The following is a 25250-nucleotide window of genomic DNA, read 5'->3' on the forward strand; positions in this document are numbered from 1 at the left end:
GTGTTCCCAATCGTCGGCTCAGCTGGCCGTGTTCTACCTGCCGTACTACTGCGTGTGCCTGTACGAGTCGTGTAGCGCGGCCGTGGGCGCGGCACCGCGACCGACCCGGCCGTCAAGTCGCTGTCGTTCGCGCTCATCACCTTCGGCGCTGTGCAAGCAGGCTGCTGTAGCGATCAGAAAGCTGCTGAAGACTGCCAATATACCGGCGCAAGATGATGACCAAGTGCGGAGGTGAACCGAACTCCAGGCCCGGACGCCTCGGCAGCGAGTTCCGCACAGACCGTCCTGACGCCGGTGGCGGCCGCGGCCATCGGCGGCCTCAAGGGCACGGCGCGGCACCGGTTCGCGCACCGCAGCCACGCCGCTGTTGCTGCCTGAGCCGCCGGTCGTCGCTGATGAGCCTGTCCGAGACGGGCGGAAGCCGCCGCCGTCCTCGCGTCTGCCGGCCGGTGCCACGTGTTCGGCCAACGCCCTGGACTCGGCAGCACTACTCGGACGTCAGCTACAACGACGGCGTCGGCAGTAATGAGTGGCGGCGGCGGCGGTTCGTCGATCGAACAGTGTGTGCTCGTCGACCACAAACGACAGCGAGATCGGACCAGGGCAACCGGTGCGTCGGCCGGCAAGCAGGAGTACGTTCGTCCGGCTGATATTGCGCGACCTCCGCGACGGTCGCCAGGATATTGATCACGAGGGCCATGTCCGAGGAGCGAACCGTACGCGTCGGAGCAGAGCGGCAGCGACGCGACCGTCTGCGGCGACCGGAACGGCCGCAGGATCAGCGCGCACAAGCTGTCGTCGTCCGCGTCACGCTGTTCATCGACGATGCAGGCCCGGCAGCGGTCGCGTCCGCTGCTCCGACGACGTCGACTTCGACTTCGACGACGATTGTGACCGTGGCCGTGTAGGCGGCGGCGGTGGCGGCGGCGGCGACGACGTACGTCGCTGGCCTACTACAGCAGTCGTCTTCCAGCAACGACGGTAGCAGGTGCGACGGCCTCGCGCGGTTACCAGGTGTCCGCGTAGGCTCGGTCGCGGCGGCGGCGGCGATATTTTCCACGTTTGTCCCAAACCGATTACGCATTTTTTTTTTTTACTTTTATTTGACATTATATTTATACACATTTTTCAAATATATGTTTTATCAAAATAATGAATTATATAGGTTAAAAAATTAAGATTAATTAAATATTTGTATTTTGATGATCTAAAAAGTATATTAATTGAACTTTATATGATCAAAAAATCAGGCTAGGTCATTTGCCTCACTACCAATGCCACCACCGATGCCTAGAGCGCTTCACTCACAGTTCATGAAAATTAATTTCCCACGAAACAATATCGTTGTAACTACTGCTATTGTTTCTAAAACATTTTAAAATTATTTAATTATGTAATAGTTATTGAATACAAAATACATTATTCATAATAATACTATTATCATAAATGGATCATCGTGAGTTTTCAACGACCTACATTGTGTAGGTTTTCCGAAGATTACATTGTGATTATATTATATATTTAATTCAATAGACAAAAATGTATTAAAGTCATTCAAGGGATCAAAAGTTATTTTTTTTTTTAATTATTACAAGTTTTTAAGTATTTGTTTTTACGCTCGTTTTAGATCATGTTACAAAGTTGAATTTACTTTTTCCAACAAAGTTGTTAATTTCAACGAAAATTTATTTTATTTTTTTTTTTATTATTATTATTATTATTTATTTTATTTTTATTAGATATAAAATATATGCAATTGGCCATTTACTGTTCAAACATTTTATAAAGTTTCTTTTTGTATATTAATGTATTTATATTTCTACGTAACTACTATTGATAATTATTATGTTATTGTCTAAATAATACATATTATTTATCCCTCGATAAAATATATTATACTATACCTATACTATAACCTAACCGAACATGAATCGGTTAAGTACGTCTATATTAATAAAATGGCAATTTTGATTTATTTTATCTTAATGCATTCAACGTTATAAATTTAATAAAAATAATAGATTGATTGCAAAGTTTGAATGACTGACATTAACTGGGTTAAATTATCCACTATAAAGTATATATTTATTCATTTTGACGCTTTTAACATTGTTTTTCAAAATGAGATTTGTTAAAATGTAATATAAATTGAATAAGAATATTTTTTTTAGATTTTTTTTAGACTGTTGCGCGTAATTATTATAGATATTTTATTTAAAGAATAAGTATTATTGTTATGCTTAGCGTCTGCCGTCTTGTTAAAACCGGAACATACTAATAAATAAACACGATTGACGAAAAAGATATTTACACTCGAAATTAAAATTATTACACAATTTTTAATTAATTATGCATAACTACAATCTAATAAAAATGTATTTAATTAATTATAGTTTAATTGAATTATCTAAATATAATTTTAATTAATTAATGTAAGTATTTTAATATTTATGTATTAGTACATATTATTTCAAATCTTTAAAATAATACTGATTTAAAATAAAAAAATAAATTGCGCACCTTTTCATAAATATATTAAATTATACATACAAATTAATAGAGAGAAAAATGTTAGTAAATAAATTATGTTACTTTTTTGAAATTATGATAAAAATCAATCTATATAAGTTTTTAAATGTTAGTGTATAACGATATCATACATTTATAAATGATTAAAATTATAACTACCTAAATGAATATAAACATTTTTTTTCTCTCAATTATATTTTAATATGTTTGAGTTGAGCTATGAAAATTTACTATTTTATTTGATGAATAAATGCTATTTACGTACTACAACCACTTTAAAATAGTATCTTAACCTAATAACATCACATAATACTCTATATAAAATCATAATATATTGTCACTTACACTACATATTACATATAATGTCTACATTCTACACTATATAACTTTGTATGATTATTATAAATGTACATTACTCCGTATAAGTATAAAGTATATTATGGAATATTAAGAATAACTAGAAATAACAATAACAATAATTTTACTAGTCATTGTTTATTTTTAAGAAATATAGATGTTTGTAATTAATCATTATTTTCTACAGGCATCACTAAATTAGTTGTAAGAGTTTGTCATACACCTGTACAATGTATAAGTGTAGGATAAATAAATATATATTATTTTACGGACACCTTATCTGCCAAAAAATATAAATACTTGCAATATAACCAAGGAAATTACAAAGTGCCATTTATTTCACTTAAAATAAATAATAATTACTATTAAACATTTCTTTTGACTGCAAAGTGATACCTACAATTTATAACAATAAATGTCGAACTTGTAACTGGTTAACTAGATCTGAATTGATATGCAAGCATAATATTATACTGTACAGTTCAATTACGTATTGTTATTTGAATATAGAGATAAATTTAAACATTTGATAATACAGAATAATGGGAGGAAACCTATTTAAATTCAAATATAAGAACCATTTGAAGACTTTGATATTAGAAAATTGATCATACATGACATATATTCAAATAACTTACATTTAATAGGTTACATTTATTTTGATTTATTCAATTTCGGATTTTATCCGTAATATTACGGTATTCGTATATACATATATGTATATACCAAGATAAAATATAATCTTTATAAAATAATATATATTTATAAATAACTAGATATAAAAATAATGATAGTTTTACATAATTTAAATTTCAAGTGCATACCTACATTTTTGCACTTGAAGTTATTATTAATTTTTATCACACAAACTTGAAATTTTATGATTTGTTTACAAATAGTTATCTTTTTGCAGTTTTAAAGATTAACACAAAACAAAATCAAATAACATTTTATAAATTAAGGAGATTAAACTAACTTTTATCGATTAAATTAATTAATTATACATTTGTGATATGGATATTTAAAAATCAAAATATTATAATACATTTTTATAGGGTTCCGTGATTCTTTTAAATCATATAAAAAATTATTTAATTACCCATCGTGAATATTAGCAAAAATAAATGCACACACTACTAAAACAGTAAAAACAAATATTTTTATTTAGACCGTTCAAACAGTAGTATTTTATTTTTTAACACAATTTATGAATAAAAAATATTACCTGAAGTTAAAAATGTGTGATAAAAATAATTTTTATTTAAAAAATAGTTTTATACGTACTTTAAGTATTTTTAAAAGTGAATAAATATAAATGTATTTAAATTGACAAACAGAATGAATGTCGCACATTAAATCGATAACCAAATATTTGTATCATATTGTACAATATACAATATGTATATTTATTTATATATATATATTATGATGTATGTTCATTATAAAAACTTGATTTTAGGTGTAGTTTGTTGAACATTTTTATTTTTATTTTTAACACACCTATAAAATGTATACCAAAGAGTATAATTTATGTTTAATACAACTCTTATCTTTACGTTTTAATTATTTGTTTTATATTCTCATTTGATTTTTAATGTAACAATATATCAAACATATGTTAAATTTTATTTTTAGTATTAATTTATAATCAAAAAGTGCAATAATATTATGTTAATGAATATACACTATAATTTTTTATGTGCGCCTTGAAAAAAAAAAAAAATGTTTTTTCTATTCTTTTGAGACATTATTAAGATGTTGTTATAATTTTAGAAACATTTGAACCAGTGTACTTGAAAAGTTACCATGTAAAATTGTAAAATTATTATTTATCATTTAAATTATAAATATATAACTCAATATTATAATCAGCGTAAGAATTCACATGAAGTTAATTTTATAATTTGCATCTCCTAAATATAGCTTGAACTTTTATTCGATTTTCTAAGAATTGAATATTGTGGTCTATACTCCATATTTTATGAACATGTAATCGAATAAAATTCTCATGAAGTCAATGAATATTTATCGCCAACTAAAAATATAAAATTGATATTTCAATAAATTTACATAGCAATAACGAAAAATAAATTAATACAGCTACATTTTGATGTGACAAATAAAATGGTTTGGTTTTGCATCAATATTCTCTGCAGTTTATATATAAATCCATTTACCTATATCCGTCACTCACCTTGGTCACATCACATCAATCTGTCAATAAGATGTCTAGTAGACCTCTTTTTCGTTTCTATTAATAATACTCTTACTATATACATTATACTTATCTAGGTATAGTAACATACTTAGTTAAAAAAATTTGTTTTTAAACTTAATCAAATTTTTCTTTATAAACAGATTTATAAATATAAATACAAATTAAAATACTCTCATTTATATGAATATAAAAACAAACGTCAATGGAGCTAGAAAAACTGACCATTTTTGAAAAGATGTAATTGAAAGATTAGATTTTATGTTATAATATTAATACTGAGTTAAAAAAAAAACCATCACAGTCATAAATAAATTACTAATTTTAAAATAATACGTTTATTTATAGTGAAATTATTTTAAATAAATAATGAAAATATTATATAATTTAGTATTTTGACGTTACAAGTATAAAACATAATTTAATTAAAGAAACACGTGATTACGGGTGTGAACAAAAAAAAAAAAATACACCATCACTCCCCTCAGCACGTTCTTGGGCTATTATTTCTTATCGACTGTATCTTTGTCCACTTTCACCATGTGATCGAAAAAATTTATAAATCTTCTTGAATAGCCCATCACATTTTCATAACACACACTAACCATCACGAATTTCAAATTTGTCACAGATAACAGACACTTGGTTGAAATCAACTATGAAAAGTGATAACTAATGAAATGAAGCTGACAAGTTTGGTCGTATCGTCGATGCAGGATAGCATAAACATTATTAATTTTTCCTAGTTTCGTGGGATTTTTAATAATGTTTGTATAAGAAAAAAATTTAAATTAAAATTAAACGAAAAATAACATTTGGAAATACTCGTTGTATAAAAAATGTATAATAAACCTACGTTTCTTTTTTGAAGATGCAAAATATATACTTATTCATGATATATGTGACACACAGTAGTGATTGCATAAATACACAGAAAATGTTTCACTCACTTTTTTTTTATATTTTCATTGTATTACCCACATACGACTGTCATGCGGTTAAATCATTTATATCTCACATTGTATACCGCAGAGCCACTTTGACTACTACGCTTACAATTTAATAAATAATAATAGTATATTGAAATACTTTATGTAATTTCAGCAGACACATCCAGCGTGAACCCTCTAATCGAGTCACCGGTTACTTTTCTTTTTAGTTCCAGAATGACGATACCTACGGCTTTCGTGGCGTCTGTCAAGCACTCAAGCCTTGTACAATGTTTCTAGGAGTCAACCTCTGAAACTCGAAATCATAACTAAACGGTGTATAAGCGTAATTCGGTTAGGTATCAATACAGTGCAGTTATCACTTATTATAAACAAGCGTATTGCTTTTTGTCATATTATGCAAAATTAATTTAGTAATGTATTTTATTTTATGCATTTCGGTCGTGACGATAAAACAGGCTTAAAATACGCAACAATGTAAATGTATCATGACATTCGTATTAAAACGAAGCGAAAAATTCGACTAAAAACATAATATTGTAGTTTATCGCCTCATAAAAAAATTACTTAACACGTGTTCCGTTTCTAACAAGGATAGCATGAGTTAATATCATGGCATGAACTCTGGTCAATAGACAGTTTTCCACTCCGATTGTTTTGTTTCAAATACACAACAATACCGCCGCATAGTTTGTCGTGCACAAAGCATTCGACACTTCTGCCATATAATACTTTTTATACTCTTCGAAGTTGACGCCCTTCACGAACATATTGAGCAAAACGCACAGATAATTACTTTCTTTACTCCCACCACCATGTGTTTCTAAAAATATCATTACCGTATCATTAGATATATTATATATTATTGTAGAACAAAACTGTTATAAGTAGTAAAAATAATAGAAATGTATTTTTAAATTAAAAAGGTAAACAAGTAGGTAACGCTCTGCTGTACATCAGGTGTCGAGTGGGTCACCGTTATGGATGTATTAAATTTAAATTAAATGATATATCATTGTACACGATTCTGAGCAAAAACGGTCAGTTAAAGTGTCAGCCTTATCAGTAGGTAAACATTAAGATATATATTTTATGATAGATTAAAGTCATTTATTTTACTTTTAGTATTACGGTAGGTTGATAATATAATTTTTAATGAAAATATTTCATTTATTAGATTATTAATATTTAATTATTGCTTAATAATATGTATTTATACCATATTATATCAATTTGTATAACTAAAAATTTAATAACTTATTTCTATAAATACTATAAAACAATAAAAGTGTGTTCATAGTATAAATAGATAATATCTTTAAATAAATAAAAAATTTTATTCCGTATGGTAAAGTACATAAAAATATAATATCCGTAAAATTTCTAAATTTCATAAATAATGTTTTTAAATAATTATGATAAATAATATCATTGTAATAAAAATTACTTAAATAATTTTGTTTAAATACGTGTAAAAAAAAATGTATACCTATATATTTTTAATATTTGTTTACAGATATAAGAACAACTTCTGTGGAGCCTCAAATTAAATATTCAAGAATTTTGATTTAGTAAATAATTTTTTATTGATATTTATCAACCAAAATTTCTCATACCTATATTATATACAGTTCAAAAAGATGCAAAATATTTTGTAAACTGGATCATGAATAGAAAATAATAGGAAATCATAATGATATTATATCTTAAAAATAATATAATACTATATATTTTTTTTAAGTTATGATTATTTATTAATTTATTATTCTTTCGACATATTTGATACCTACGTATTTTTTTTTTATAAATAATCCACCTAAAACAGCACCAAATAACATTAGAAAGCCACAATGCATTCTAATGTACTAAACTTTCCCTTACAACGCAAGAGTCAATGCATAGAATTATATTATATTATTATACAAACAGTAATTCCCTGGTAGAAATCCCTTCTTATGAGATAAACTACCTGTATACATTATACATACGTCAAATGACATGCATATTAAATATTTGAATTAGTTTAAATTATTTTAATAATATTCTATTTACATTTTACAACTTAGTGCATTGACTAATTTTCTAATAACTTATTATCATAATTTATAATTATTATACTAATAAATTATTCCAAAAATCATCGCTTTGTGGAGTGTTACATTGCTATTTCCAAAGGTTTTAGTTAGATTTTACAAATTTATCTAAGTATACACATTATAAATAATACTTATGTAATAAATTCTAAATAATGGTCGTATAGAAATTTTAGATTCAATAGCGTATTTTGGTGAGCGGAGATTCATCTTTATCATTTTATTTTAGGTAACCTGTTTACTATTGACCATCATCATCTTAATATTACAGTACACTTCCGTTATTACATACTTGATAATACCTTCAACGAAAAATTAAAATTTTCGAATTTTTTTTACTTACAAATATAAGTGGTTCGTGCTACTAATTAGTAATTACTATAAACAGTATAAACACGTTTAATATAGCTATACAGAGCACGTGCTAAACTCTAATCAAATTTGTACCTATATCAGTAAACTCATATGTAATCAATAACCACATGCCAATTATTATAAAATCAGCTTCAAACTGTATCTATACATTTTCCCACAAATTTCTTTACACAGTGTCTAGTGTCTACATCGGTCTGGGATAACACAATTTGTAAAATTACTTACTTTAGGAAATAATTGCTTATATTTGATAACGTTTCATAAACGATATAATGGTTATAATTCCTAGGCCAATACTTTTCGATAATCTATAAATCTATAAAATAAGATAAAATGCCGATTTTTATACCGGATTTCTTGGAGTATTGCACTTTAGCATCGTTATATTAATAATAAAATACGATATTACGATTAACTATCATTCAATACGTTACTGGTATTAGTGTATACTCTGAGTAATAGTATTAATTAATGTCTTATTTAACCACAGAGAATTCAATACAAATTATAATAATAGAACATGGGAAATAATAAGGTTTGATTTTTTTCATATAAATCTCGTTTCATAAAACAACGTAAAGACGGATTGTTAAAATGATTATGTTTTAACAAAAGTTGTTATGTCAAAATTTTAACTGATGTCAACAAATCCCAAGTTAAATCGGTAATCCGTGAGCACAATTATGAAGCAATAATAGCTCAAAATATTAAGAATCAAGTTTTTAAGAAAGCAAAGTCATTGATTTAATTTTAACTCGACCAAGCAAAATTAAATGAAAATCATTACTGAAAAATTTAAGTACCTACATATACTGTACATAAAGATATTTTATACCTACATACCTATATGATGAGGCAAAAAAAACTTTCTTATACGTTAAAATATTTTAATGAAACCACAGATAAAATTTGATAAATGCAAAACGATGATATTATTAAATTTAATAATAAAAAATATATCTATATTCCGATAAATAAATCGTTTATCTGTATCTAAACTAACAATTTAAACTTAATGAATTCTTACACAGAATATAGCTTTGATATCACATTTCTGTTCGCAGCTAATTTTTTATACAAATTTATACTATCCAATATCCATTGCTTTAAATATGTCTTTAATTTACTAATTACTTTTATTTTTTTGAAAGACAAATCTATCAAAATGTGAAAATTTATAAGAAAATTATATTTACATGACATATCTCAAATAATTATGCATGCAAATTACATATAGGCTTTAAAATAGGAGCACATAAGCTATGAGAGACATTTTTTCGAATGTACAACTTATCGGATATCATTTCTATTTAAGTACATATATATATATGCATACAAACTCACATAATATTTTTAATTGACTTTAATGATATAGTATAATAATATCTTTATTTTAATTTTTAGTACATGTTGACAACGTTACACTAACTTTCGTATGCAATCGTACTACTAAAAAGGACAATCGTACGCAATAGTATACCACTGATTGTCAAAATCTGATGCTCCAGGGAAAACGTACCTTAACGCTACCTTAACGTATATATACCTCACAAACTAAGATATAAAATGTACCTATCTACAGATTATACTTACGTGAATCTCTTCATGAAGAGTGTAATAATTTTATAGTGAGTTAAGAGCATTTTTAAGTTTTAATATTTTACATAGCTATAACTCAATTTAAAATTAAAGTATCAATAAAAACCTATGTGACAACCTAGATAAAATTCTTATCTTTAAGTTTGATAATAGATAAATTTACTCTACTATTAAAGCTAACAACATAAAATGAATTCTGCTAAACAAAAATGTTCTATTTTGTATGTATGTAAGACGAAGATAATTCATGCAGGTGCGACGTCTTCTTAAGATGAATCATGAATAGTATGATTTGAAGGCTTCTGAAACATCCACCTCTGCTCTTTGGTGCTCTTCTGTTGCTGCTGCTACTCCCTGCTCTCCTGCTACCACCGACACACAACCCTTTACTTACCGCCACCATCGCTCGCAAACTTATCCCACTTCACCCAGCAAGGCCAGCAATCACATAAGTAATCCATTCAAAGACTTACCGGGTCTTCAAAGTTGATGACTGAGATATGCAGTACATGCTGCAATAATGATAACCACTTTTTATAATTAATTGATAATCAAAAATATTTTATTATGTCTTTATCTACATCAATATTCATCACTCTTTGTGTCTGTCTTCGGTTATGGCCATATGTAGGAAGTTATATACTTACCCCAATTATTATATTTTTAAATAATAAATACTATATAAATATATACGATAGTCAGTTTAATATTTATTGTACATGAGTTGAATTCTCGTTTAGTATTAAATTATTTATAAATCAATGTTACACGTAGGTATTTTTTCTTCCTTCATTCATCAATCACATATAATTTTATAGTTGAATTTAAGACGTACTTGTAAATATCGTTGACCAGTCATTCTCGTAAATTTAATTCCTTGTACTTAAATATTTATAACATACCTTTTTGTGAATTCTATCAACAAAAAAATATTTAAAATTTAAATAATATTATTTAAGTATTATTTAATAGTAAGCAATATTATTAGTATAGAAAATATAATAATACATTAATACATAATTAAAACTTAAGATCTAGATACTAAAAATAAATAACAAAATTAAAGGTTATAACATTATAACATCATAGAGTGATCTGGACTGAAACAAAAAATATACAATAGGGCACTTTAAACGAAGTAAATACATGAATCAACTACATAAATTGGATGTTTACATAGATCAATGATTGACATTTTAAATATCTATAGTGTACGTAAATTGACATTTAAATGGGACTAGGAACTAATTAAACAGTAGACGTGTAGATCAAAATCTATCTAAAGTGTTTGCTAGCTTTTGTTTGGTTCAATAAAGTAAATTTTAAGTTTTACATTTTATTATTTATAAAATTTTAAAATTCTAAGTTAAATAAAACATGAACACATAACGTTTTACTATAAAACGGTACATAGGTAATTTATTTAATATTGAACAAGAACAAAGTAACAAACCGTAAATATTATAGTAAATACGCATATTTGAATTTCTTAGAACAATCCAAAAACAGATACATTTACGATCTACATAATATACATTTATATCAGTCAAATTAAAAAATGTATAAAAAAAAAAAAAATGATTTAATAGTTATAACTTATATTCAAGCGTTCTACTATAAAAGAAAAGTTAAAAAGTTAAAATATAATATAATTATCTAAAGAAAATTAGACATTTTCTTGACGGTCAGTTATGATGACACTGTTTTTGTAAATATTACATACTTCTTATTTCGAAGCAAATTTGTATAAGTATATAATATAAAGGTCATAGATGATCTATTTAATTAAACAATTGGTTAATATAATAAAATTTCTGAGATTATAGTTTTCTCTTTATCTTCTTTTCAAATAAAAAAATTAGGGCATATATAATACATTTGTTGCTATAACTGGAATCAGTGACCACCATACGAAGATGATGATATCATATTTGATCTTAATTTCTATTGTTGCTCATTTCCAAAAAAAAAAAAAAAAATTAAAAAAAAATCTTCAAATTTAATTAATCATCTGTATTATCGTATACGCCATAAACGACATAGTCAACAGCATTGTGCTTTTTCAAATCATAATATATCAACAGCCACGAACGGTACTAACACAAAAAAATCGATTACCTACCGTAATAAAGTAGATGTGATATTTTCACGTCGTATTTTATTTAAGGAATTGTTTACTATCACACATTTGTCACATACCTATTTTAGCTCATCGAATAGTTTCCACCCACACCACAAAATGGATCAACCCCTCTACACCAAGTAATCACAGAAAAAGAATAATGACTATCGGTGTACCGTATCGACCCATACACATCCGGTTCGGCCGCGAATCGAGTTGTAATAATATTATATATTGTGTTGACGGTACATCATTGACGGATGATCAAATTCGAGTTCGTATGCGTACTTTAGGTTCCCGAACCAATAAAAACTTATAAGACGCTACGCATTTTCTTTGACCTTTACCGCATGGATCGGCGGGCCACCGTTTCTTCACGCGAACGAGCAACATTCGTCCAGTCGTCATCGCGCCAGTCGAACAGCCGTCGTCCGCCCTCGCGTTTATCGCATTTGTACTATCACGACATCTGACGGACCTACAGCCGACAGAATACCATATTATTATTATTATTACTATTTTTACGTGATATATTTTATTTACGGTTTATTTATTCGGCACTCAATTTGGCCGACCACTGTTAAATTCCTTTTTTTTTTTGTTTTTATTCACCGAATTATTATGATAAAGTAAATATGTTACTTTTGGTTATCGCTTTGAACAATCAACAACAAGCTTCACATTTTTGATTTTATAAACGAGCCCCTAAAACACCTGTTCATGTCGCCGCCCTTTCCACGAACTGAACCGATCCGCGTAATCACACGGTGTGTGTGTAATAAACCCAAATCCCGTGTAATTATTCTAGTTATTATAATATAATAAATTATACATTGAGTTTAATTTATGCTGGCAACTAACGTAGGTATTAATAATCTTTTATGGTGAGTATGTAAAGTCTAGATTAAAGATGAAAATCACAAGTTGTTTTTACTATGTGCATAAAAATGTAAAGTAGACATTAACAAGATGTAAAATATTAGAATTGACAGGACCCATAAATACGGGTAGAGCACCTAGCATTAGTAGAAAAGGTAGTTAACTGTAGACTTACGCACAATAAGCTTACGATAGTGAGTTTTATATTTCTTTTTAATTGTTTTAAAGTTGTACAAATAAAATAAACATTTTTATTTGTAAATTATAAAATGAAGTGTTCATTTATTTCAATATATCTACCTTCCTCGATACGTCTTAAGACTACGTCGTTTAAATAATAATCGTGGTACTGATCGCCATGTCCTGCACAGTGATCACTACAGGTGTAATGAACTTTTCGACGACCACTTCTTCTATACTTAATCACGGGGCTTTTGTGGACACCGCACTCCCTCATCAATTATCTGTCTTCAGTTTGTCTTCGTCAGCGTTTGAGCATCGAGATCGTGTCCGTTTTCGCCACCTTTGTTTTTAATGCGACATTTCGAAAATCGCTCTGGCCGTGCGACGTGTATCGTCAATTACACTTCAATTACAATTTATATTGCAGAGTGCACACGTCGCATTTGACTGTCGACATACCTCTGGATTCAGTGCGAGACCTGTGGTAAACGTTGTATAGTCCGTGCGCGTTTATTTTTTGTCACTTCCGTTTGCGTCTATAATATATTGTGAGTAAAGTGAAGTGCAAAATCGTGTCGCGATCGTTCGGAGTGTTATTAGTAAAGGGCGAATGTTCATGCTCCAAAAAACTTTAAAGTATGCTGTAAAAATTTTAAAATATGCTTGATAAAACGTCATTGTATGTCTAAAAAAAATGTGAAAATATGCGTAAAAACATCATTATATTCCTAAAAAATGTAAAAATATGCTCAAATACTTTTTGAAAATCAACTGTTAAAAACAAACTTAAAATCAAAATAAAATGGATATAATAATTTAAATAAAAAATGATATATTCGTATTGGTCTTCTCTTATTGTTCTTTAATTTTAAAAATTAAATTATCATTAGTTTTTTTAAATAAATGTAAAATTTACAAAAAATAAAATTTCTAAAACAGTAATTAAAATAGATAATAATTCAATGTTAAATATCAAGTAAAACCTAAAGATATCAAATATGCATTGTTATGCACTAATAAAATATAAATATGCTTTGAAAGAAAACTGGATCGACATTTGCAAATATATTATGTAGCATACAATTTTTGATTTTGTCTTCCATAAACCATAAAAAAAATTCTATTCTACTCTGCGACTTTATCATAAAAGGAAAAAGATATTATGCAAATGCATGAACATCCGCTCTTTAGTTATTACTTTCCATATAATATAATTCTTATTACATTCTCGATACGTATATACGTCAAGTGTCGCGTCACCATCCGTCGAATCGTGCCCGACGTCGATCCATATATATATATATATATATTTATTATATCACTTATATCTATGTTTGGCGATCACCATTGGGGCTGATTATCGGAAACGACCGATACAGCAAATTAGCTGCAGACGAGTTGCTGCCGCCGATAGTATCGATTATCGTCAGATATTGACAAGTCTTATTATCATAGTATTACCTATATTATTATTTTGTGTGTTATTATCATTCCGTACACGTGTGTGAACTGTTGAGAGACGTCTTGGCAATCAAAGAATATTTATATAGACATACTCAATATCAATTAGTATTTAAATATTATACATTTATTTTTACTATATATAAACTGGTATTTGTTCTTACTATATTATAAACCAACCTATATATTATCAGCTAGTGGTCTTCAATCTTTTTGTACTCGCGACTTATTACTTTTTAGGCTTGCATTTTTCGTGACCCACGTAAGTTTTGTAGAAAAACAAAAAATGGTAAAATTGCTTAATGATTTTTTGTAATACTATGATAACTGAATAAATAAAAATTACATAATTTTAGTAGGTAGAATATTTATTTATATTTATATATTTTCATCTATTAAATTAAATTTTTATTTTAAAAAGAAGACTTATCGTATCCCAATTTTAATAAGTTTTCAATTTTTAAAAATATTCACCATTAGATGAGATGCCACAAAATTTTAAGGATAAAAAATAGTAAAAATATATTATATTTTTTTTTTTTTACGGCCAACAGTCACCTGTTGATTTTTTTTTTTGTTAAAAACCTAGTATTACATCTTTTTTAGAGTTAAGTGTTTTTAAACTCGTTTGAAATAAGCTAAAATGTTTGTTGCATTGTCGCTCTACCTTTTTATGTTATTATTTATATGACTTTTAAAAAATTTACTACAAAAGGCCTCGAAAACCCGTTTTTATGAGAACCACATTTGATACGAAATCTAGGTGAAGGAATAAGTTTTGAATTTCAATACTTCATATTCGTCATTAGATTAGGGGCGTCATTTCAGGTTTTTTTTAGGTATGTGAGATTTTAAGTAGTTCATTTTGAAATTTCACTAAACCATATAAAAAAAAAATATACGTATATGTAGGTACATAATCCTGCTTTCAATTTTTATTTCCATACATCGCATGTACCGAATTATTCCATCAATATAAAACACAAATAATTAATTTAAAAACTAAAATATAATCAATGATTTATTAAAAATCATGATAATGAACAGTACCTATACCAACATTGATAAATGTCAAAATTAAAATTAAAATATCATTTAAGATTTAATTTTGAACATTATTTTAAAAGTATATATTTTCATCATTATTTTTATTATTTGAATTAAAATGTATTTCCGATACAAAAACTAACATATTATATTGCTGCAATTGACAACTATATATTTACTGTATAGTGTTAAAATACATGATATTCGTTTCTATGACAGTTAGTTATTACGAATAAAACTTACCTACTTACGTCAAATAACATATTCTCTTCAAGAAGTATTAAGTGTACGTTTATCATAAAAATATATTAACGTAGGTATACTATTAGATCTCGTACAGAATATAATAGTATGTCCGACGTCGAAATTCGATCGCCGTTTGCTACTGCTGGCTCGATGATTTTGTTGGTTTCAGCCAAACGACTTGCAAATGGTCAGTTCGAAAAAAAATGCCACAATTTTTCCGGATCGATCACAAGGCAATATGGATCAATGCCTAATATGCTGTTAGGATAGGTTAGGTTACACACATCTGGTGTGGGTGATGCATTAGAGATCCGAAAACTGGACGTGGCAATGAGCGACTTCATCGGTCCATTCAGAAAACTATGGAATTCAATGCCGAACATGCACTTGGCGTTTGATGCTACCGAAGCGACCGAATTAGAGTGCATTCCGTTGCAATTCTTGGCCAAAATTGATAACGGAACAACATTGCAGGTCTGCGTGCACACTTGTTCAGATCCTGCAATAACCAGATGCAGTGTTGGAACAGAACCTGCGGTAACAGTCGTACTTAAAAAACGCCGTTCGTTGTGGAAAAGGACAAAACAATTTTTCTGTTTCATATTTTGCTGCACAAAAAAATAATATACCTAGTTTATAATGTCCGAACTTATGATTGTGCCTACCTATTTAATATATGAGAATAGCTATTAGTTATTGAAAATAGTATTAATTTACACAATTAAATGTTTTGTTATGTTATTAGATTTGTTTTTATTTGATGTACCTAATATTATTACATAAGGCCAACACGTATATGTGAAAATGTTGACCCTTACCTCTTTAATGACTCTTGTCATAGTATATAAACTTTGTATTTTAACCGTTGTATGGTGCGAGTTATCGAGTCAACTATACCAAGTAAGAGCTGGACAGCGCAAAACAATACTCATCCATGACCGGTATGCGACCGCCATGACCTTAAGATATTATATTATAGATACACACTCGACAATCGTTTTTTGCGGTACTCAATACCCTTCCTTCCGATGCTGTCTATAATAATTATTTGAGTTGAGTTGTAATAATATAGTGCAGCTGTTTTCAACATTTTTTTCGTTCCATATTCCTAAGTTTAATATTTTATTACATTCTATACTCATTATACTCATTCTTATCTATTAGATAAGTTGACAGTTATGTTTTAATTTGTGGCATACATTTTCATTTTTAATAACATATAATGAATATTTTTGAAACGAATTGTTTTAAATAAACAAATTCAACATTTTCCGTCATTAGCCAATTTTTTTTCACGTACCCCTTAAGATCACGTCGCGTATACCTTAGGGGTTGAGAACCGCTGATATAATGAATTAATATCTTTGTATGTAATAAACGCACGCAACTATCAATGATGTAAACTCAAAGCGCTATATTAAAATTTAATTTTTTAACATCATGTACCCACATATCATTGTTTGACATTTTGTAGGTACTATAATCACAATATAATAAGGTACCAAACTACTATTTTATATTTCATAAATGCTTATACACACTTATGGGTTATGTAAATAATTAAAGTAATCATTTTCCCGTTTCATACTTCATCGACAACTATTGTCTAAAACATAAAATTATTAGGTCATTCGCTTTATATTATTTGACTTGACAGTTAATAATACACAATTGATAATTAAATATTACAGTAACTAGACGGAATTTCTAAGAAGTAATAAGTGTTTGAATACGACTTCCAACTGTTTTATATTATAATATTTTATCTATGCAATAATGGTAGATATGATTAAAACAATTTAGTCTCATAACAAAGCAGACAAAAAATATATTAAATATTTCACAAAACTTTACTATTAAAGATTGATAAAATGTATCTAGGGGTTTTTTTTTTTTTTAATATTAAATCCTTTAAAAAATGTTGTGTTTTAAAAAGGTTTTATGTATTGTTACTTGTTAATAAAATCTAGAATAAATTTACCTATAATTAAACTTAAATGTAAAAATATTATCTAGGCTTTAGAACATCTTAAAATGTATACAGACTTCTATTGAAATGTTGATACTTTTATTGATTATTTATATTTAATTATTAATTTGAACTTTTTTTGAAATTAAAATATTAGTAAAAACCTATATAAATGTTTTATAATCCAGATGATATATTCATAAATTTAAGTTTCATTATAGGTAAATTTACTCAAGATGAAAGCTAACAATACAAAATTAGTTCTGTTGAATACATATTTGCTATGTGGCCCATGTGTAAGACAGACAAAATATGCAAGTTCATTATTCTCTTAAAATAAAATAAAACATGTGTTATGAACTTATGAACAAATGTGTAGATATATAGAGAATAATTTTATTATTTCTCTTTTGTTTAATTAGAAACATAAATATAAACATAATTTAACATATTTAAATAATACATATAAATAGGCTCATATTCTAGTTTATGAGTGTATGTCATGTAAATGGGTTATTACTTATTAAATATAATTGGTATAATAATTTAACTTGTTCAATGTTAAGTAATACTTAAGTACAAAACTGATAATTACATAAATAGTATACAAATGTAAAACTAGCAATTCATATGATTGAGTATGTGATATGTTCAATTATTTAAGCAATGCCACAAATAATACAATTGATAAAAACTACATGGCTCTTTAAAATTGCAACAAAAATATTTAAAAATTAAAAATTAACAAATAGTTGCCAGTTTACATAACATTTCAAAAAAGTACAAATGCACAAAAAAGTTAAATTTACAATCTTAAAAGATATAATAATTATTAAATCAATTGTAACTTCTTATAGTAGTAATATAGTACTATAATTCTTCAATTTACAATTTTAACACAATAATGGTTCTAACTGGATTTAGGTCTCAACAATTTCTTAGACGAATGGCCTAGAGTCATAAACTTTTTTAAAGTGCCTTTGCTATGTGAGGAATTTGAGGGCGATTGGGACGGCGACGCAACTTCCTGTTTCTCTTTTTTTGATTTTACCTTTTTGATATTCTTCAATAGTCTTTTGGAAAAGTTTGTTTTGCCTTCCATAACTGTGGTATTTGCTGGCTTGATACATGGCAAGGTTTCATCTACAATAATTTTTTTTCCAATAAGAAATTATTCTACAAACACTATAATCAAATTTTTATAGATGTCTCAAGAGACACAGTGCCAATTTTCTAAATTTTCCACAATTCAATAACATTTAAAAAATATATTAAGTATTTTAGTTTCCACCTTAATTATAACACTTTCTAACTAATCTACTGAGAAAAAATGACAATAGCACATAGCACATTAATCTATTATTTTCATAAATTACAAAAGAAAAAAACAAATTTAAACATTAAAGACATTCACCTTTTTAAGCAATTTTTCTGAAATATTTAAAAAGGAGATACAAAATAAACCTATTTAATTTGATTATTATTTACTATTTCTATAAATAAATAATTATAGTAAATCAAGAAATGAGTTTTGTGACAGTTTAAATTTAAATGGATATCATGATATATTAAATAAATCATACATGTTTAAGAGTCAAAAGATAAATTATGCAATGATACTAAAATAAATATTAAACATTAATTAATTATTAATTTTTTATAAACCTTCATTATTGTGTAAAAGATTTTCTTTATAAAATAAAACTAATGATTTTTGAAATGTATTTTAAAGTCGCAATAGAATATTAATTATGTAATAAATAATAACTTGCGTTTAGTGTCAATAATTATAAACTAACAAGTAATAATTATATTTCGGTTGGGTTAGGACAATGATAAATTTTAAAAGTAACGACACCTAAGTTGTTTGTTTCATTCACATAATAAATAGATAATAATAACAATAATAATATTTAATATATTTTTTTTAAATTACCCTAATTTACATTTATCCCAATTCACGTAGAAATTAATATTAAATTATAACTGCTTTATTTTTGATATTATAATTTGTTGCTATATAGATAATTAGTTAACTCATAATGATAAATATTACATATTAGACTGCATAATAGTTTTAAACATGTAAATCACCTACCATTTTATTTAAAATCAAAATATTTTTAATCATTTATTCATAATTCTTTATTCTAGTTAAGCATAATTTAATTAATCAAAAAATTATATTATATATTTGATGATTGTACTTTAATAATAATTAAAAAAGTAAGTAAATTTCAATTTGAGTTTTGAATGCAACAAAAAGTAACGAACTATATAGCAATTGTTATTTTGGAAAAAAACACAGAAATTATTAAATATAAAACAAATATTTTTAAAAGCTAATAGTAACCAGGTGTTATAGTTTAGAAATAGAATAATAATTTTCAAGCTATTAAAGTGTGATATAAAGTAGCAAAAATATTAAAAATGTAACAACTATATAGTAATGACTAAATATCATACATAAGCATACATCTTTAATGGTAATTAGCATAATATTATACAAAAATTAATTATTTCTGTCTCTCCAGCAGATAATACAGAAAAACTTTAAATACTATCATATTTCCATTACAATATATATTAGATTACAATAATATTACTTAATATTACCAAATTTAACATCATAATCTATGATTCTATATTAATTTATTTTCAATATTTAATGTTCTATTGTATTCTTTATTAATTCATTTAATGTACACCATTTTACTGAAGAAACAGAAACCATTAACTTTAGTATAGTGAAAAGTATTTGAATTTTAAATGAAAACAGGCAACATAGGATTAAAAAAGCAAATTGATGTCATACACATTACACATGCAATCACCTTAAAAAACGAACAAAACGTCATTCCGCAAACCACTAATGATGTCAAACATTCAAACATATTTTTATACTAGTAAACTATATGATGGATATTTTTTGAACCTTGAGCAAAAGTTCCAATTTGATTGAACACACTACGATCTTCTTCGGCTTCACGCAGTCTATCTTTTTCTAAATTTTCAACAATTTCATTACGCCTTTCAACAACTTCAACCAATCTATTGAAAAAAAATTAAATATTTTAAAAATAGTTTGGTTTTTTTTATACTTTTTTCATAGTAAACACAAACCTTCGGATAAGTTCTTCTTCTCGTGCTTTTTCTGTATCTGTTTTGGTGTGGTCAGGCTTAGACATTAATACACGTATTTGATATTCTAATTCAGCATGCTCTTCTTCAAAGTTATGTTGTTTTCGTCTAAAAATAATTTTTTGTTAGAAAGTTACAAGGCTATTATTTTATTATACACATACAGATACATAAGTTCAGCATGTTTTCTAAACAATTCATTTTTTTCATTAACTAATTCAAACAACTGTAACACCATTTCTTCCACATCAACATTGTTCAAATCTAAAATAGAATATAAAAAAATAATAAATGTATACAACAGATTATATACATGATATAATTCTTTGTACATACCTTCATTACACTTTAATCTTATATCTTTTTCTAATTTAACTCCTTGTCTTTCAAGCTCTTGCTGTTTTATTTCAATATCCAACAACTCTTGTTTGATATCTTCCATAGGCATAGGTTTAATTCGTCTCCTCTGTGGTATTGGACATTGAGGAGCTGGTCCTTTCTTTCGTTTCCATTTCCCATGTGTGCTCTTGTGTAATCTGTATCTTTCCTGATTAGTGGTTGAGGATAGTTCACTTCCACTACAACTGGAGTCTTCTAAACTGTTAGGAGACGAAATCTGCATATTATTTGAGTATTCAATGTTTCCAAGAGATAGTCTTGATACTGGAGGTGGCGGAGCTGGTTTTTTTTTTCGAGGAGTATTTGAATAGGAAGATATACTGGAAGCACTACTTTGCTTACGATGGGTTTGGTATCGTGGTTTCAAAACAGGAGACAAAACCGTTCTAAAATAAAAACATATTTATATTAGTTTAATCAGAAATTTTTAAAGTTGTGACATAATAAACATTGTGTCATTGTGTCTGTATAACTAAATAACATTGCAACACAATGAGAATAAATCATACTAAATAATGAAGTTCATGCAACATAATAGAATTATGTATATTATTTAGGTAATTAGTCTTTAAATGTTTAAAATAATTATTAGATAAGAGTTATGAGTGAAACAAAAACCGAGAAATTAATTTAATTCGTGTGATAAATATAATTAACCTTTTAATTATTTGAAAAGCTTTGTTTATAAGAATGATGAGTGCCAATTTATTATAAATAGGTAACAATAACTCTTTATTAAAATTTCAATAAAAAATAAAACATAATACTTTATAAGATAGGTACTATTAAAAATATTAAAAATTTAAAAATAATAAAAACAACAATAACAGTTATAAATATCATCATAAAACTGTTGCATACTAAAATAACTATATATTATTAATAACTACTGTTGTTATGACAAATGAGTTTAAAATCTAAAGTAAGTTCAAAATAATAATATTTATTTATAATTATTTGTTCTTTAAAACTACTTGTTCTTAATAATCAATTTTAACTATAAAATTATGATATAGGTGTCTAATCAAATAAAATTATTACTTCTTATTTACTACTTCTAATTTTTTAGTACAATTATCTGCGTGTAACTTATAAAATATAATTTAATCATCGATTTATAATACTAATCCTACAATAATACGATTAAAATTAATAAAAAATAAAATAAAATGTAATATGTATTATTCATCGTAAATAATGTTAATCGAATGGAAATTATGAAAATAACTTAAAAAATTATCATTTCATTCAAATTAAAATTTAAAGCAGAGATCAGTTAGGTAACATAAAAATAATTAATAAAATTTAACATGAGAATTCTTACCTAGGTTTTGGCAATGGGGGCTGAGAAACAGGCTCGTTATCATCTTCATCACTCGAAAACGGATTCAAACTAACATTGTTCTTAACTGAAAGTTCTTCGTCTTCTAAATCGGACCCGAACGGGTTCGTGCTATCATTCTTGTTTCTGTTATCATCGTCGTCTTCGTCGTCGAAAGGATTTAAATTTTCGGGGTAATTTATTTTTATCGGAGATTTAATTCTTTTTCTAGGACTAGGAACCGGTACCTCTTTATTACTCTCGTAATAATCCATTTTAAGCAACTTATTGGATAGGGTTTTTATTTCATAATCCTCCGGGGATTCTAGCTGTTCCTCGGCTGGGGCTTTAGTAGCCGGAGGAAGTTCGAGGACTTGTTTCAGATCATCCGATATCGGCGGGATCTGAACGTGATTCAGTGAATCGGCTGCGGTTTCGTCATCGAGTCGATTCGAATCGTCCAGCAACGGCGGAAGAGGTGATGACACGACGGGCGGACTGACGTCGGGCAGTGGGTCGGATACGACAACAGCAGTAGCAGCGTCCGTCACTCGGTCCTCGGCCGACGGCGCTGATCCTCCACTATCCTCGTCGGCGACCTCTGCCACCACGTCCGAAAGAGTTTCGCGACTTCCTGTGACGCTTACCGAGGTCTTTGTGTCGCTCGACTCTTTCTTGTCGCTAACTACCACTACGCCACTGTCGTTATCGTCGCTGCACGTGACGGCAGTAGTAGTGGTCGTCAAAGGATCGGCCATTTTGAGTGTGACCGGCCGCTGCGCCTTTTTCGACGCTTTCACGTCGTCTGTACAATCTGCAGCGGCCAGCGTTTCGAACAGCGCCCGACGGTCACCAACCAACGACGACGGCTGCGGCTGAGACGTCGTCGTAGCCGTCGCCAACGAAACGGTCGGCGACACCGTCCGCTCTTCGTCCGGGCACGTTTCGCAGCAGTACTTGCCGTCCTGCGTCTCGTAGTAGTTGGCTACGCTCAGCAGGGCGGAGCACCGGGCGCACTTGAAACACGTCCGGTGGAATAGGTGGCCAGAGATGAGCAGACGTTGGGCTAAGAACACGGACTGGTTGCACACTCTACAACCGCCAACGCCTGCGCCCAACTGAAACAGACGCAAAACAGATATAGCGCACTTACTGGAATAACAATAACGTATGGGTTACAGAAGGACTACAGTGCTGCGATAGATAAATAGTTAGTGAGATACATTATTTTATTTTTAAATTATACATAGAAAACTTAGATATTCTCATAAAACTATAGGTACAGATTAATAACACTTGCTTTATGTTTACTTAATTTAGTCATGTATATAGTTATAGACCATGCATTGCAAATTAAACGTGTGCTAGGAACAATACTTATCATAAAACATTTTAATCATTTCAGAACGCTCTACCATCCAAAATCAGCCTAAACTAAATAATAAAAAATTATAATATAAATCGCATCAAACCTAAATCAAAACAAACAATTATATTTTGACAAGAAATTTGATCAAAATTTAACTTTTGAAACTAATAACGAAATAAATCATGATGTATTCTAAAATAAGTTAATAGTTAGTGTATACATATTAAAAACATAAAAATAGTTATAAATATACGTATTAGTATTACATGTTTTATAGAATGGCATAAAAAGCTTAAAATATGAAATACTAGGTAGTAGATATAATTAAGGTACTACTAAAAATAATACAAGTATTATAATATATTAGTATATTACAACGAACTTAATGTTCTTAATTAATAATAGAATCACAAGGAAAACTTACTTTTCACCATAGTAACATTTTAACTCTCGACGTGATTAAACATAATGTATTTTAAAATATAATAAAATTCAAATAAGTAATATCAAATCTAAAGAGTATTTTATATCAATGTATATTAACAAAGAATTTTGAACCTATAACTATGACAAAAAATATTATATTAAAAATAACTACAAAATGTAAACGAGTAATCACTGACACATGAAACACTGATGACCTTAATTCTAAATATTTCGTTATATAGATAAATTTATTATTTCCTTTAATTAGTTGATAAATAATTAAGCTATTTAAAAAATTTATTTAAAACAAAAACTTTCTGTGGTAGTAACCTATATAGGTGAGATTATAAATTAAAATCAGCAACTGTTAAGGTCAAAACTTAACCACAAGAAACGATAAACCGCAGTAAATGACATTAGAAACAGTTATAAATTAATAATTAAGTACCAAACTATAAATAAAAATATCTAAAACACCATTGGCTATGTGTATTCACTATTCTCTAGACATAGACGACAACAGTAGGTATTAAATTTGATTTTTCAACAATTGTAGCCAATATCAATTA

The 25250-nt window shown here is 28.3% G+C and overlaps 1 protein-coding gene and 1 pseudogene across 1 annotated transcript in view; one reads left to right on the top strand and one right to left on the bottom strand.

The window, feature by feature from the left end:
* The window catches only part of LOC112600313, a 136725-nt pseudogene extending 118614 nt beyond the window's left edge, over positions 1-18111 (top strand).
* Positions 18112-18799: 688 nt separating this feature from the next.
* The window catches only part of LOC112600260 (MICAL-like protein 2), a 30873-nt gene continuing 24422 nt past the window's right edge, over positions 18800-25250 (bottom strand). Inside the window, exons 5-10 of the mRNA XM_025347448.1 lie at positions 22890-24004; positions 21503-21951; positions 21331-21430; positions 21149-21274; positions 20961-21076; positions 18800-19168 (exon numbers count right to left, since the gene is read on the bottom strand). Coding sequence (XP_025203233.1) covers positions 18936-19168; positions 20961-21076; positions 21149-21274; positions 21331-21430; positions 21503-21951; positions 22890-24004 — 2139 coding nt within the window. The 3' untranslated portion in view covers positions 18800-18935. The remainder of the gene's footprint in view (positions 19169-20960; positions 21077-21148; positions 21275-21330; positions 21431-21502; positions 21952-22889; positions 24005-25250) is intronic.

Source organism: Melanaphis sacchari, unplaced genomic scaffold (assembly GCF_002803265.2).
Source record: "Melanaphis sacchari strain LSU unplaced genomic scaffold, SCAv2.0 Contig0_pilon_pilon, whole genome shotgun sequence".
Taxonomy (NCBI): domain Eukaryota; kingdom Metazoa; phylum Arthropoda; class Insecta; order Hemiptera; family Aphididae; genus Melanaphis; species Melanaphis sacchari.